Here is a 13349-nt window from a genome sequence, read left to right as displayed (position 1 = left end):
TGTGTGACTGCTGTGCGTGTGGTGGGTGTAAGGGGACAGTGACGTCACCATGTATGTGTGACTGCTGTGCATGTGGTCGGTGTAAGGGGACAGAGTGATGTCAGTATGTCCATATGCACTTTCCTCCTCTTTTAAAAACTCCACTCCCACATGCATTCGCTCACTGACTTCCACCCTACCCTCTCCCAAACAATGTGAGGAACATCCCTCCTCCCCATTTGTCATGCTGGAACTTTGGGCTCCTCCCTGGGTGCACCCCTCCCCGTCTCACTGTTGACCTATTGAGAACCCCAGGTTTTTAGCCTCTTCTTTGAGGCTGCCCACCACCTGGCCCCCAACGCCGGGTCTTGCTTCCCACTTACGGGCATCTCGTGCACGGTGGGGGCTCTGCTCCCGTAAGCCTGGTTACTGGTCCTGTACACTGAGACAGCCTTCTGGGTGCTGGTGGATGAGAAACACTGTATCTTTATTCATTCAATCTAATTCTGTCCAAGCCACAGCCTTGTATTTCCTTGGCGGCAAGCCACTTGAAATGCCCCCAGGGAATGAGCCATGTGCCTCGGCTGGTGATGCAGCCTCAAAGGCAGCCTCTGCAAGTGCATGGCTGACAGTCCTGGATGGCCTGGCCTCCCCGGCCCCTCTGCTCACCACTGTCCCTGCTCTTTCAAGGCAGGCCAAAGCCCTTAAGAGCAGGCAGCGGGCAAGTGCTGAACCTCAGCCCAGGCAGGGCCTTGGCACATGCTGCAATTTCTGGGTAACTTAGTCACCTTGTCAGGAGTGGAGGCTTGGCCTCCAGATCCTGCCACCCAGAGGGTTCCTGTGCGTCTGAGCCCCCATCCTCGCTGGGGCCATGCTTCCACCGGTACCGCTGCTCCTACCTGTCAGGGACAGGCTACTGAGAGGCTGCAGGGGCACACGTAACTCCACTCTATACCCCTAGATCTTGTCCAGACTGTTCTTCCTACATCCCCGTCATCTCTCTGGGAGAACGAGGATACGAACAGACCCTGCCCTAGAGGACTGTTGAGGGACCAAATGCGGGGGCACGGCCAGACGCCTGCACCTGCCTGTCGGAATTCAGAGTTCCTTACGACTTCTTAGTCTGCGGCGCCCTGTGGCAGCTCACGGCGGCTGAGTCCACAGCGAGACAGTGGAGGTGCTGCTGTGCTCACGCCCCGCGGCGGAGTTTCGGGGTAGAGGGGAGAGGAGACTCACCCGACACAAAACCGCGGAGCTGAGACCACAGCTGGGCTTTCTCATCACCCCACGGCCCCGCCCCGCCTGACCGCATGCCCGCTGCTTTATATGAGGCTCTGGGGAGCTCACTGGTGGGCCCCGATGACCACTCGCTCCTCTTGACTTCTGTAGCTAGGACCTTGGGGGTCTGGCGGGGTCTCTCAAACCTGGATATGGAGCAGTGGACGCCAGGACCAGGCGCGCTCCGGCTTCCTCACCTGTAGCCCCGGAACCACCCCGGGTTGTTGAACCGGCCCGGCAGGCCCGCGCTCACGCGGTAGTAGTCGCTGGTCCTCTCCGGCGGGGCAGTGGCCTTGGGCTCCACAGGCTCCCCGCACGATCTGGGGCTTTCCTCGGCCATTGCGCCTCCGGCGGGAAGCTAGACTCGGTGGCGTCCCGTTGCCTAGCGACGGCCAGATCATGTGACTGGGGCGCGCGTGGTGGGGCCTTAAAGGCGCCGCGCGTGGGCCGGGCTCCTCGGCGGGCAAGTCCCCAGGGACCGGGAAGGTCGGGACGGCCAGGGATTCCCTGCTGGAACCGTCGTGTGGGGAAGCCCTAGGCCTCCAGCCGCCCGCGGGGGCACCGGGGCACCCCAGCATCGGGGCGTGGGCTCCCGGGGGAAAGGAACCCCAGGGCCTGGCACCCCGCCAGCCAGGTGACGGGGTTTAAGCGCTGCGGGCTCACGCGGCAGGCAGCGATTGGACGCTCGCTGTCCAGTGTCCTCCAGGGATGCCATGCCCCCCAGCACCCCGAGTCTAAATTGAGACCCGAGATCTTGCTGACTCTATGCGATTCTCCTACGCCAAATGTCGTTTAAATATTAAAAAACAATTTTGGAGAGCCAGAAGTTGCGCGGGACATGGTTCACAGCTCACGTGGCGGGAGGCGAAGGTCCCTATCGCCCAGCGGGTGTCCCCAAGGGTCAGGGGCCTCCCGGGCCGGCCCGGCACATTAGCAGGGCGGGGCAAGCTGCAGGGTGAGCAACGTGGCCCCACACCCCGCCAGAGACTCTCAAGCCCCGGACCCCGGGTCCTGCTCCGTCGCCTGCCCCGCCCCCGCCCCCGCCTCCCTCCCCGCCCCCCTCCCCGCCCCCTCGTCTGCCCCGCCCCCGCCCCGTCCCCGTCCTCTCGTCCGCTCCGCCCCCGCCCCGTCCCCGCCCCCTTGTCTGCTCCGCTCCGCCTCCGTCCCCGCCCCCTCCCCTGCCCCGCCCTCTCGTCTGCCCCGCCCCCGTAGGGAGGTCCCTGCCGCCTGGGGACGGCGCCGTGGTTCCTCCGGGCCTGCAGGTGGCGCTGCGGCCCCGCGCGGACGGTGGCGGGAGGGAAGGCCGCTCGGCCGCGCTTGGAGGGAGGCCCCGCCCCTCCTCGCCCCGCCCCGCCCCGCCCCGCCCGCGTCCCCGCCATGGCGCCTTCCCCTGCAGCGCTGCCTCGTATGCTCGGCGCCGGTGAGCGCGCGCCTGCCGGACCCTCGGGAGGAGGATGCGGAGGGCGCGCGGGGACCCGGGACGCGGAGGGGACCCGGGGCGGGCGCGGAAGGAAGTCGGGGAGGGCGAGGGGACCCGTGGGGGACGCGGTAGGGGCGGGCGTGGTGCCGCCGGGGCGCGGCGCCAGGACGTCTGTCTGCTTCCCTCAGGCGCCCGGGCCCCGTCGCGCTGGCTGGGCCTCCGCGGGAAGGCGACCCCAGGGCCTGCTCGGCTGAGCCGCAGGACGCTTGGAAGCGCGGCGGCCCCCGCGATCGGCGAGCCCGAGGACGGCAGCGGTAACACTGGGCGCCCCGCCGAGTCGGGTGGGAGCGAGGACAGGCCGGCAGCCGCCGGGTGCCCCCTGGTCGGCGGCGAACCCTGGAGGGGCGCGGGCGCTGCGCGGGGTTGAAGCTGCGCGCCCCGCCGGGCTCCTCCCGCCCCCGTGCGCGCCGCCGCTCGGTCCTGCCGGACGCAGCGAGGCCACCGCCTCTCCGGGGATGGGTGAGAGGGAGCGCGCGGGCCCGTGGGCGGCACGGGCTTCGCTCCCTAGGGGGTGTCGCTGGCCCACCGAGGCTGGGAGTCCCAGGCTCGCCCAGGCGGACGCAAGGGACCTGGGGGCACCCGACTCGGAGTCTGCCCACCTTGCTGGACTCTTGATGGGGACGTTCTGGCTGGGCACCTGAGACTCCAAGGCTGGGAGGTGCCAGAAAGACTTGCCCTTCTTTTTCTCCTCTGTTGTCCAAGTAACACCAAGGTTACGGGGTTGACCAGGTTCGACCCGGTTCACCCAGGAGCAAGGTCGGGATCAGAACCCCGCTCCAGCCCTCCGTTTCCTGGAAAGGTCCCTGTGCTTCCAGGTCTTTCCTGGGGCTGCTGGACTCCCGGCTCCCCACCGCGGAGTCATAGGAGGCACGTGGGAGCACGGGTGGGCGGGAACTGCGCTCTGCTCGTCTCTGCTGCAACCGCTGGGAGACTCAGCCCGCCTCTTCCTCCCTGCCGTAGATTTGCAGGACAAGATTCTGAACGAGCCCCTCAAGCACTCTGACTTCTTCAATGTCAAGGAACTGTTTTCGGTGAGAAGCCTCTTCCATGCCCGAGTGCACCTAGGACACAAAGCTGGCTGTCGGCACAGGTAGGTCACGCCCCTGCCTGAACCCGTGCTGGTTCCCAGGAGGGCTGGGACCTGGGCCTGCCTTGGGTCTGGGGCCACTTTCGAACGGGCCTGTGCCAGTTTTCGGTGATTACAGCTCCTTCCTCCTCCACATGGGAACTCGGAGCCTCACAGAGAAGCAACAGTTTACTCTGGCACTTGGCCAGGGCTCTTGTGTGCCTAGGCATGGGGCTCACAGCCCTTAGTGGGGCAGGTCTGCTGGGGGTGCAGCACTCCAGGGTTCAGAAAAGGGAAGGTTGGGGGCAGAGCTTGTGAGATCGGCCTCCACTGGATCGGGCAGGGCTTACTGGGCTGTGGGAAGCAGGAATGACTGGTCCTGTGTTCTCACATGGGCATTTTGGCTGCTGTGGGGAAAGTGAATGGGAGGGGCAGGTGGGAGGCCAAGGAGGAAGTGGTGGGGGCATCCAGGGCGAGGGCGATGGGGCTCAAATTCCAGTAGCAGAAGAGCTGCAGCAGCAAGGTGGACGTGAGGCTGCCGGGCAGAGCCAGTGGGCCTTGGGCTGGGGCCGGAAAGGGCTGGGGCTGGAGGAGGCTGTGGCCGGACCGGGCGGGGGCTGGAGGCGGCTGGGGCCAGAGGGGGCTGTGGCGGGAGGGGGCTGAGGCCAGAGGAATCAGATGCCTGCGCTTTGGGCGGAGCCTTGTGCTGGTTACTGAGTTGGTGAAAAACAGGGGACAGCTGTGGTCCTCACAGGCTTGCTTCCTACAAGGGGTGAACCCTTTGCTGCCCCAGTGGCGAGGTCACAGGGGTACCAGGAGGATTGGGCCGGGGCTCAGGGAGCCATCAGCATTGGGGGCTGGGAGGTGTTTCCAGAGCATTGGAAAAGGAGATCTGAGGTGGAGTCCTGGGCGGTCCATTGCTGCTGCTGAGAAGTGAATTTGAGGGCGTGACTTTGGCAAGATGGAGATCGCCAGTGCCTTGATGGGCAGGGTAGCTTGACAGGAAAGGACAGAACCCGGTCGGAATAGACTGGAGGAGAGGACCTGGGAACTGCAAATGTAGATGACTTGCCTGCCCTGCGCTGAGAGGCAGGGGTGTCTCCCAGCCCCGCAGGGATCATGCTCCTATCAGGCTGGGCCACTCCCTCCCTAATGCCTTGATGCTTTTGGCCCAGAGCACCCCCCTCCCAAGTCCAACCCCAGAGGGGCCTTGTCCTAAAGCCTTGGGAAGAGGAGAGTGATGGGGGGGGGCTGCCACGTGAGCAGCAGTGGGTCAGTTCTACTAGGATTTGCTTGAGAAGAGGCAGAGGGCCGGAGGGGCTCATCCATGAGCTGAGGCATGCAGAAGGGTGGCTTGGACAAGGCCTTCACTGCTGTCTGTCCACGTGGGGAGCGGTGCACATTGTGCCTCCCAGGCCCTAGTGCCCCACAGAGGAGCCTGGGAGTCCCTGGTGGGCGTCTTTTCCGGCAAGGGGCCAGTGGAGGTGGCCCCGTGATCTCTCATCCCCCTTGCCTTGACCGGGTCTCCGGCAGGTTTATGGAGCCGTACATCTTTGGGAGCCGCCTGGACCAGGACATCATCGACTTGGAACAGACAGCCACGCACCTCCAGCTGGCCTTGAACTTCACCGCCCACATGGCCTACCGCAAGGGCATCATCCTGTTCATAAGCCGCAACCGGCAGTTCTCATACCTGATTGAGAACCTGGCCCGCGACTGCGGTGAGTACGCCCACACTCGCTACTTCACGGGCGGCCTGCTGACCAACGCGCCCCTGCTCTTCGGCCCCGGGGTCCGCCTGCCCGACCTCATCATCTTCCTGCACACCCTCAACAACGTCTTCGAGCCCCACATAGCCGTGAGAGACGCAGCCAAGATGAACATCCCCACCGTGGGCATCGTGGACACCAACTGCAACCCCTGCCTCGTCACCTACCCCGTCCCCGGCAACGACGACTCGCCGCCGGCCGTCCACCTCTACTGCAGGCTCTTCCGGACGGCCATCACCCGGGCCAAGGAGAAGCGGCGGCAAGTGGAGGCCCTGTACCGCCTGCAGGGCCAGAAGGAGCCCGGAGCCCAGGGCCCAGCCCACCCCCCCCGGGGCCGACGTGAGCCGCCCCTGTGACATCCACCCTCCTCCTCTGTAAGCAAACGGCGGTCCAGCCTGTCCGAGCTGAGCCCCTTCCCCAGCCCTGGGTCAGCAGCATCCTTGGTCCTTCCTGTGACTTACTCAGATGATGTGACGGCGCAGACCTCCGCCGTTCCACCTCAGAACCAGGGCTGAGCAGACGACCTTGCATCTGCATTTCCTTTGTGGGAAACGGAGCACAGAGGGTGAACAGCGTGTGCCAGGTGGCCCCTTGGCTGCAGTTAGGACTGGAGCCTGATGCCTCGATGGCTGGGGCGGTCAGCCTGCTGGAAGACATGGCTGTCCCTGTGACCCGAGCAGCCCTCCCTCACCCTGACCCCTGACCTTTGTCAGGAAGGTGTGGTTTTTCTTCTCAGTCTAAAAGCCTTTCAGGTGGGCTGTTTTCTTGTCTGCCTGGTTCCGGGGGGCTGTTTTGGAATGAGATGCTGTAGGCGGCAAGCTCCCAGCTGGGTTGGTGAGACAGCAGGCCAAACAGATGACCTGATTCCAGCAAAAATAAAACTCAGATTTGGGCACAACGAGTCTTGGAGCTTGGGGTTCCGCCTGGAGTGGTGTGCTTTCATCCATGTGGTGTGGCTTCTCAGGCACGCACCGGGGCCCCAGTGATGGGAGATGGGACGGGCACTGTGTGTGAGGGGCATTAGTGAGGTCAACGGAGGTGCCAGTGGCCACTGGAGGGCGCTGTCTTCCGCAGTGGAGCTCCTGACAAGCCCACAGCCCGGCCAGCCTCATTGATCGGACCAGGCTTGGTGTGGACCCAGCTTCAGGAAAGACAGGCACTTGCTGACAGGGATGCTTAACACCCCTCCCCCCCCCGTAGGGACACAGCTGTGTTCCTGGGATGAGCTGCGCCCACCCCTCTCAGCCCCGTCCCCAGCTGCCTGGACGTAAGCTGTGCATGCACCTGGCCACCCCGAGGAGCTGTCTCTGGGCAGAGTCAGGTCTGGCGCCCAGGTAGGGCGAGGCCTTCCCTGAGGAGAAGCTCAGGGCAGTGGAGGCTGGGGTCCAGTGTCCTTCCCTACCCCTTCAGGGTTAGGCTGGCGAGGGGTTCATGGTGGGAGTCCCCGGGGGTGTCACAGTTTTGTGATGTGGCAGGACAGGGAGCTGAGCTTCAGGTTGTTCTCTGGCCAGCATGGCTTTCATTTGCAAACCCAGAGTCTGGAGATGCAGGTGTATAAAGGTAGGTGAAGTGAGAGCTCCTTCACGGCCCCCCAGAATCCCTCCCCAGTGTGTAGGTGAGATCGCCTGAGCTGGGCCTCCTGCCCCACGGAGCTGGTGAGTCAGCTGCGGGGAGCCAGGCCCATGGAGATGAGGCAGCAGTATGAAACACTGGCCACTGACAGGGTGGGGGGCTTCCAGGAGGTGCTTCTGGAGATGGGACTGGGCCCCCCCAGGGGAGGCATTTGTAGCGGGGATCCAGGTCGGCCCCTAGTAGCTAGCCTGGCAAGGCCCTTCCTCGCAGAGCCATTAGGGAGGGGCCTGCAGGTCACCCCAGGGTTTGGACCTCAGGAGACAGTGGGGCACAAACACAGGAGGGGTGGGGGCAGTCTCTTTTCTGGTCTTTAAGTTTGAGGCCGGATGGAGGGCAGCGGCCCAGGGAGAACGGTGGCTAATCCTAAGAGCCTTGGGAGAGTGGTGGGGGTGGGCTGGGCCGGGCAGCCTCCCTGGGTCCCCACCTGTCTCACTTACCTTGCGCCTGTGGCCTGTCTGGCTCCTGCTGTCCTCCTCCTGCTGGCCCCTGTACCAGGCACAGGCCGGCGAGGACCCGCCGAGGAGCTGTGAGTGGGCGCTTGCTGAGTTCCAGGGCAGGAGGGGCCCTGGCCGAGGGGAAGACCCAGTGGATAAGCGGGCACCAGTGACCATGAGGAGCAGGGAGGGACAGGCAGGGAGCAGCGCAGAGGCCGTGGGGGCCATGTTGGGACAGGCAGGGCGGGCTTGAAGGTCGCCTCCGGAATGGAGAGAGCCAGTTCCCGGGATTCAGAGGGGCTCTGGGTGAAACAAGGTTGAGGGCTGAGGGGGGATGGGTCTCACCCCATCCTCGACTCTGCCAGGAGGGGCCCTCCAGGTTTTCTACCCTGGAGATGAACCCCAGGAGCCCCAAGAAGAGGCCAAAGGAGATGGTGAGAGTGTCAGGCTGAGGGGGTGGGCAGGGGAGCTGTCCTGGGAGTGGGGAGAAGGGTCCCCAGCCCTTTATTCCCATGGCCACGGTGCCTGCAGGCCCATTAGAGGTGGCCTTCTCAGGACTATGGCAGGGCTGTGCCTGGACCAGCTGGTATCCCAGACGATGGGGAAGACCAGATGCAGCCACCAGAGGACAGGCCTGGTGGAGCCTGCTCAGGGCAGCGTGGGTGGGGAGAGCCAGGGAGCCCTTCTAGCCCTGCGGAGGCTGGGCCACTCCCACCACTGACATCTGGAGGACCCCCATTTGCCTGGAGGAGCTCAGGGCAGCCCCGCCGTCAGCACAGGCCAGGCTTCCACTCTGATCGCTCGCACTGCTCCCCGGGTGTGTTGGAGGGGACCGTAGGGGAGGGCCTGCCCTGGGCAGGAGCAGGGTGTTGGGGCAGGAGTCTGGGGGCCCATGAGGATCCAGGCCAGCTGGGTGGGACGGGCACTCTGGGTGATGTCCTCTGCTGACATGGGCCCTAACCCTCGAAATGGATCTCGTGTCATCCTGGCTGGAGGTCTGTGCAGACAGGCTCTGTGCCTGATCCGGGGAGCGGAAGGTCAGGTGGGCAGAAGTGACGAGGGCCAGGCCCAGCTCTCATGTTCCTGGGTCTCTGTCTCTGCAGAGCTCCACGCAGGAGACTGGCCAGGAGTGGGCTGATGGGGTGACCCCCACTCTCTCCCAAATGAGGGACGAGAGCCTCACCACCAACAAGGGCCAGCACTGGCTGGGGTTGCAAGGGTGCAGGGGAGGTCTCCACAGCCAGGGCCCCTGGGCGGTGGGGAAGGCCTCCCACCCAAATGCCCCCAGGTGGCTCCCAGCGCCCTCCCAGGACTCTGCCTCTCCAGAGGCCCCCAGTCCCAATCCCAGGGCCCCAGGCCTCCTCCCACCCTCACCCCACCCCATCCCACCCCAGCTTGGCCGGATGCAGAGTGACTTTTCACGTTGGTATAGGAATAGCCAGGAAAATTCTTCTGGACTTCTCCGGTTCACATTATGGCAACGAGCGATCGGATTTTGTTCCTGTTCATAAGTTTGGGCCATCCGTCCTCCCTTGAGTCAGCCCTGCAGGGTAGGAGCCCTCACACAGGCTCCGTGGAGAAGCCAGAGCATTTCCTCAGGGCAGGGCAGTGCCCCTTCCTCGTTCCCTTCCTGTGCACCATGGAAGATTTGCCCCCACCCCAGAGATGCTGGACCTGCTGTCCCACAGGTGAGCACATCCCGCTCCGCTGCACGGGGCTCCTGGCTCCCACACCCACCAGCTGTGGCTCTTGGCAATGCCACCTCACCCCTGAGCCTCAGCTGGTTTGTGTGGGAACTAGGAGCTAAGAGGACCTCGTGAGGTCGCTGTCAAGCCTGGGTGGGACGGGCCGTGGAAAGCCCTCTGCTCACGCCTGGCCCTGGGGAAAGAGAAGGAACTATTGCTTCCTTTGGCCTACAGAAGGTGTGGCTGTTGAGCTGAGCCTTGGAAGTTTCTGGCTTTGCCAGGTTCCCCGTCTGGCAGTGCCAGGGTCTTCGAGCCAGCCACCGGCTTCACTTCCTCAAACAACAGCCGAGCCAGGGGGCCAGCGTGCACGCAGGTGTTGATGTTGGCTTCCGCAGGTGCAGTGAGCCGCATAATGCTTTGGGGTGAGGACTTAAACATTTTGAGACAGGCACGGCTTGGCTCTGTGTTAAAGGTCAGCTGTTTCAAAGACACGTCCTGTTGCTTTGCCAAGGGGCCTCGTTCCCTGTGGCTGGAATCAGCAGCAGTGCTGCTCTGACCTGGGCGGTGGCCAGGATGGCAGTGGCCGTCCCAAGCCCCCACACCTCCCTGACCTCTCGCTGCCCAGCACACCCCTCTCCAGGGACGCTCACACCAGCCGTCACTCCCCCTCCCGGTGCCCACAGCCCCTGCCTCTCTGCTGTGCCCTGTCCACAGCACGGCTGGCTCACACACATGGCGTCCACGTTGGGCACCAGGCTTCACCTTGTGCTGCTGAGCCCACCTGGCCCTTCGTGTCCACGTGGAGTCCAGGCGTGGGGCAGGCTTCCATGACGGTGTGAAGGACTGGGCACTTCCTGCCTCTCTCCTCAAGGTCGCCAGGGCTGGCTCATCCCAACTGGGGCCCCTGCTTCGGGACTCAGATGCCCTCTGTCTTTCTTCTCTGGGCTCCCCATTCCAGAGCAATCACAGACCAGAGGGATGGGGCCCTGTTAGATCAGTCAGACGCACCCTGGAGCCGGGAGGGCGGTCACCGTCCATGAGGATGGCAGTGTGTGGGGGATGTCGGTGTGTGGGGGGATGTCAGTGTGTGGGGGGATGCCGGTGTGTGGGGGGATGTCAGTGTGTGGGGGGACGCCGGTGTGTGGACGGACGCCGGTGTGTGTGGGATGTCGGTGTGTGGGGGGATGCCGGTCTGTGTGGGATGTCGGTGTGTGGGGGATGCCGGTGTGTGGGGGGATGCCGGTGTGTGGGGGGATGTCGGTGTGTGGGGGATGCCAGTGTGTGGTGTGGGGGGATGCCGGTGTGTGGTGTGAGGGGATGCCGGTGTGTGGGGGGATGCCGGTGTGTGGGGGGATACCGGTGTGTGGGGGATGTCGGTGTGTGGGGGATACTGGTGTTTGGGGGGATGCCGGTATGTTGGGGGAATGCCTTCCTCTCCCATGGAAGGGTCAGGACGGTAACAGCTCCCTTGCAGGAGTGTAAGGCTGGTACAGTCTTTGCTACATCTCTGAGCCCTTTCACCAAAAAGGACTCACCGAATGGAACAGCTGCACAGAACATTAGCATCCACCCCCACCCCAGAGAGGGGCTTCCTGATGCTCCCCTAGGGGAGGGCAGGTGCGCAGGTGGGAGGATGGGGAACATGGCCTCCCTCCATGTGGCTCTTGGTTTGAAGGCCTCACCTTGGACATCTCCAGCCTCCAGCTGCCTTAGTGGTGGGTGGTGTCTGGAGCCAGGAAACCTGGCTCTGCCTGGCTGGGCCTACTTCCCAGGAGGTCACCTGGACAGGGTCATGCCACCCCCCTCAGTGGCACCTGGCTTGGGGCTCCCTCCCTCCCCACTCCTCTTCCTTCTCCTTACTTCTGGAGTCTTCCAGGAAAGTGCTGATCCCAGAGTAAGATTTGAGGGGCAGTTACCACATTGGCCTCAAGCCCCCTGTGCACCCCTTCCCCAGCTGCAGAGTGAGGACATCCGGTCCTCCAGGAAGAAGAGCTGCGCTGGGAGCTTCGGGTGTTCCCCGAGTCATGGGGCTCTTCCACCGGCTGGCTCATAGACCCCACGCTGGCCATGCTGCAGAGGCCTGCTAGGCTCCCAGACGATGGTGACTCCACTCTCAGGACCAGCCCTCTAGAATTGGGGGTTTAGAGCCCATGAGGGGCTCCACAAATGGGGAAGCATGTGGGGAAGACCATGTCCACAGCATCACCTTGGCAGCTGATGGGCAAGATGACAGGTCCAGGCAGCCTCCAGGCACGTTCCTGTTTGTGTGACATTCACCATGACAGGGGGCAGGCCGTGGCACAAAGTGTCCTGTGTTCAGATAAGCCAGGGCCTTGGAGGAACTCAGGCAGAAGGAAGAGCCGGAACACAAATTCATCGCAACCTTTCCCAGGAGGCAGCCCCTCCACTAATGTGCCCTGGGCCCTCCTGTCACACCCTGGAACCCCTGCCACGCCCTGGGTCCCCTGCCACACCCTGGCCCTCCTGTCACACCCTGGACCCCCTGCCACACCCTGGCCCCCCTGCCACGCCCTGACCCCCTGCCACGCCCTGGCCCCCTGCCACGCCCTGACCCCCCTGCCACGCCCTGGTCCCCCTGCCACGCCCTGGCCCCCCTGCCACACCCTGGCCCCCTGCCACGCCCTGGCCCCTCTGCCACGCCCTGGCCCCCCTGCCACGCCCTGATCCCCCTGCCATGCCCTGATCCCCCTGCCACACCCTGGCCCCCCTGCCACACCCTGGCCCCCCTGCCACGCCCTGGGCCCCCTGCCATGCCCTGGCCCCCCTGCCACGCCCTAGGCCCCCTGCCATGCCCTGGGCCCCATGGCCAAAAGTGCAGATCCCCTCATTTCCACTACTCACCACTCCACTCAGGCTGGCTAAGCCCCGAGAGACTCTGCTGAGCCCAGACCGGAGGGTGAGGGAGCCTGGGTGACCAGAGGAGCTATCGGGATGACCAGGCTTCTTCAGGACAGGCACCCACCTGTGACAGGCACCTGCTGCGGCTGCTCTGGCCCAAGATGCCCGGGAGGCCAGATGGTCAGGGCCCCTTCCTCCCCCAGGAGGTGGGACTGGGCTGGGCTTTGAAGGATGGCAGCGGCCGGGTGGACACAGGCACGGACAGGGAAGGCCATGCAGGCCTAAAACACACAGACTCAGGCGGGCAGGAACTTCAAGGTCAAATCCCGGAGCCCTCGTAGGGGGGACTCAGGAAATCAGATGCTCAGTGGGGGGCAGAGTTTGGAGCCTCAGCCCTGGGCAGGACATGCCGTGTCCGGCAGAGGGGCTGCTGCCCACCATGGCTGGCCTTGCCCTTGGCATTGGTTCTGGGGACGTGCAGGCAAGATGCCTCAAAACCCCTGGGAGTCCTTCCTGAGGCTTCCTTCAGTTGCAGGCGGGTGACGTGTCTGTGTCACTGGATCCACGTGAGATGCTCTGTTAGAAAATAGAGGAAGGAAACAGTTCCAACTCAAGAGTGAGTCACGGGGGAAGTGGGATTGGAAGTGACCTTCTCCCTCTTCCAGCTTTCTAGGATTTATAACATGTGTCCATCCTTTAAACACGTGTCGGGAAGCGACCTCAGTAGGACATGTGTCTGAGCAAGAAGAATCCCAGGATTCCCTGGTTTGCCTCCAGGTGACAGGGCGAGGGGCTGTTCATCTTGCATGACTGGGCAGCAGCTCTGCCTTTGTTTCATGGGTGGTCAGCGGGGTGGCTGAAAGGCTCACGTGTTCCCCTAGCCCGGAGGACCCGAGGAGCCTGACCGTCACCGTCTCTCCGTAGCCTGGCCAGCAGCCCAGCAGTGGACAGAGGCCCTGCAAGCCACTGAGGAGGATGGAACCCCAGGCACCGAGGTGGAGCCGTGGTGTGGGGTACAGGTGCTGCCCACAGCCCCACCCTTGGGGCACCCCCACCCTTGGGACACCCCCACCCTTGGGGCACCCCCACCCTTGGGGCACCCCCACCCCTGCACTCTCAGTGCTTGCCTTGGGCATCTGCTTTTCAAACTCCACGGAAAATATTGTG

General features: G+C 64.0%; 3 protein-coding genes across 5 annotated transcripts in view; 2 read left to right on the top strand and 1 right to left on the bottom strand.

Moving 5' to 3' along the window:
• Positions 1–2299, bottom strand: part of CUNH9orf116 (chromosome unknown C9orf116 homolog) — a 5495-nt gene extending 3196 nt beyond the window's left edge. The window contains exons 1-2 of one of the 2 annotated variants that reach the window (XM_032261933.1): positions 1455–2299; positions 363–441 (exon numbers count right to left, since the gene is read on the bottom strand). In XM_032261933.1, the coding sequence (XP_032117824.1) occupies positions 363–441; positions 1455–1597 (222 nt within the window). In that variant the 5' untranslated portion in view covers positions 1598–2299. The remainder of the gene's footprint in view (positions 1–362; positions 442–1454) is intronic. The other variant, XM_032261932.1, reaches the window with a different exon arrangement.
• A 176-nt stretch (positions 2300–2475) lies between these two features.
• On the top strand, positions 2476–6481 carry MRPS2 (mitochondrial ribosomal protein S2). 2 transcript variants are annotated; one of them, XM_032261929.1, is made up of 4 exons: positions 2476–2677; positions 2866–2991; positions 3698–3827; positions 5337–6481. In XM_032261929.1, exons 1-4 carry the CDS (start codon positions 2635–2637, stop codon positions 5926–5928), a joined length of 891 nt encoding a protein of 296 aa, XP_032117820.1. In that variant the 5' UTR covers positions 2476–2634; the 3' UTR covers positions 5929–6481. The 2 variants fall into 2 exon arrangements, with proteins under 2 accessions (XP_032117820.1, XP_032117822.1); XM_032261931.1 differs by lacking the exon at positions 2866–2991 and having other exon boundaries at positions 2616–2677.
• Positions 6482–10728: 4247 nt separating this feature from the next.
• Positions 10729–13349, top strand: part of OBP2A (odorant binding protein 2A) — a 24466-nt gene continuing 21845 nt past the window's right edge. The window contains exons 1-3 of the mRNA XM_032261871.1: positions 10729–10734; positions 11307–11424; positions 13107–13195. Of these exons, the coding sequence (XP_032117762.1) occupies positions 10729–10734; positions 11307–11424; positions 13107–13195 (213 nt within the window). The remainder of the gene's footprint in view (positions 10735–11306; positions 11425–13106; positions 13196–13349) is intronic.

Source organism: Sapajus apella, unplaced genomic scaffold (genome assembly GCF_009761245.1).
Source record: "Sapajus apella isolate SASKATOON/1434 unplaced genomic scaffold, GSC_monkey_1.0 scaffold126, whole genome shotgun sequence".
Lineage (NCBI taxonomy): Eukaryota > Metazoa > Chordata > Mammalia > Primates > Cebidae > Sapajus > Sapajus apella.
Note: the sequence above shows the minus strand (reverse complement) of the source record. Positions and strands in the feature narration are given on the sequence as shown.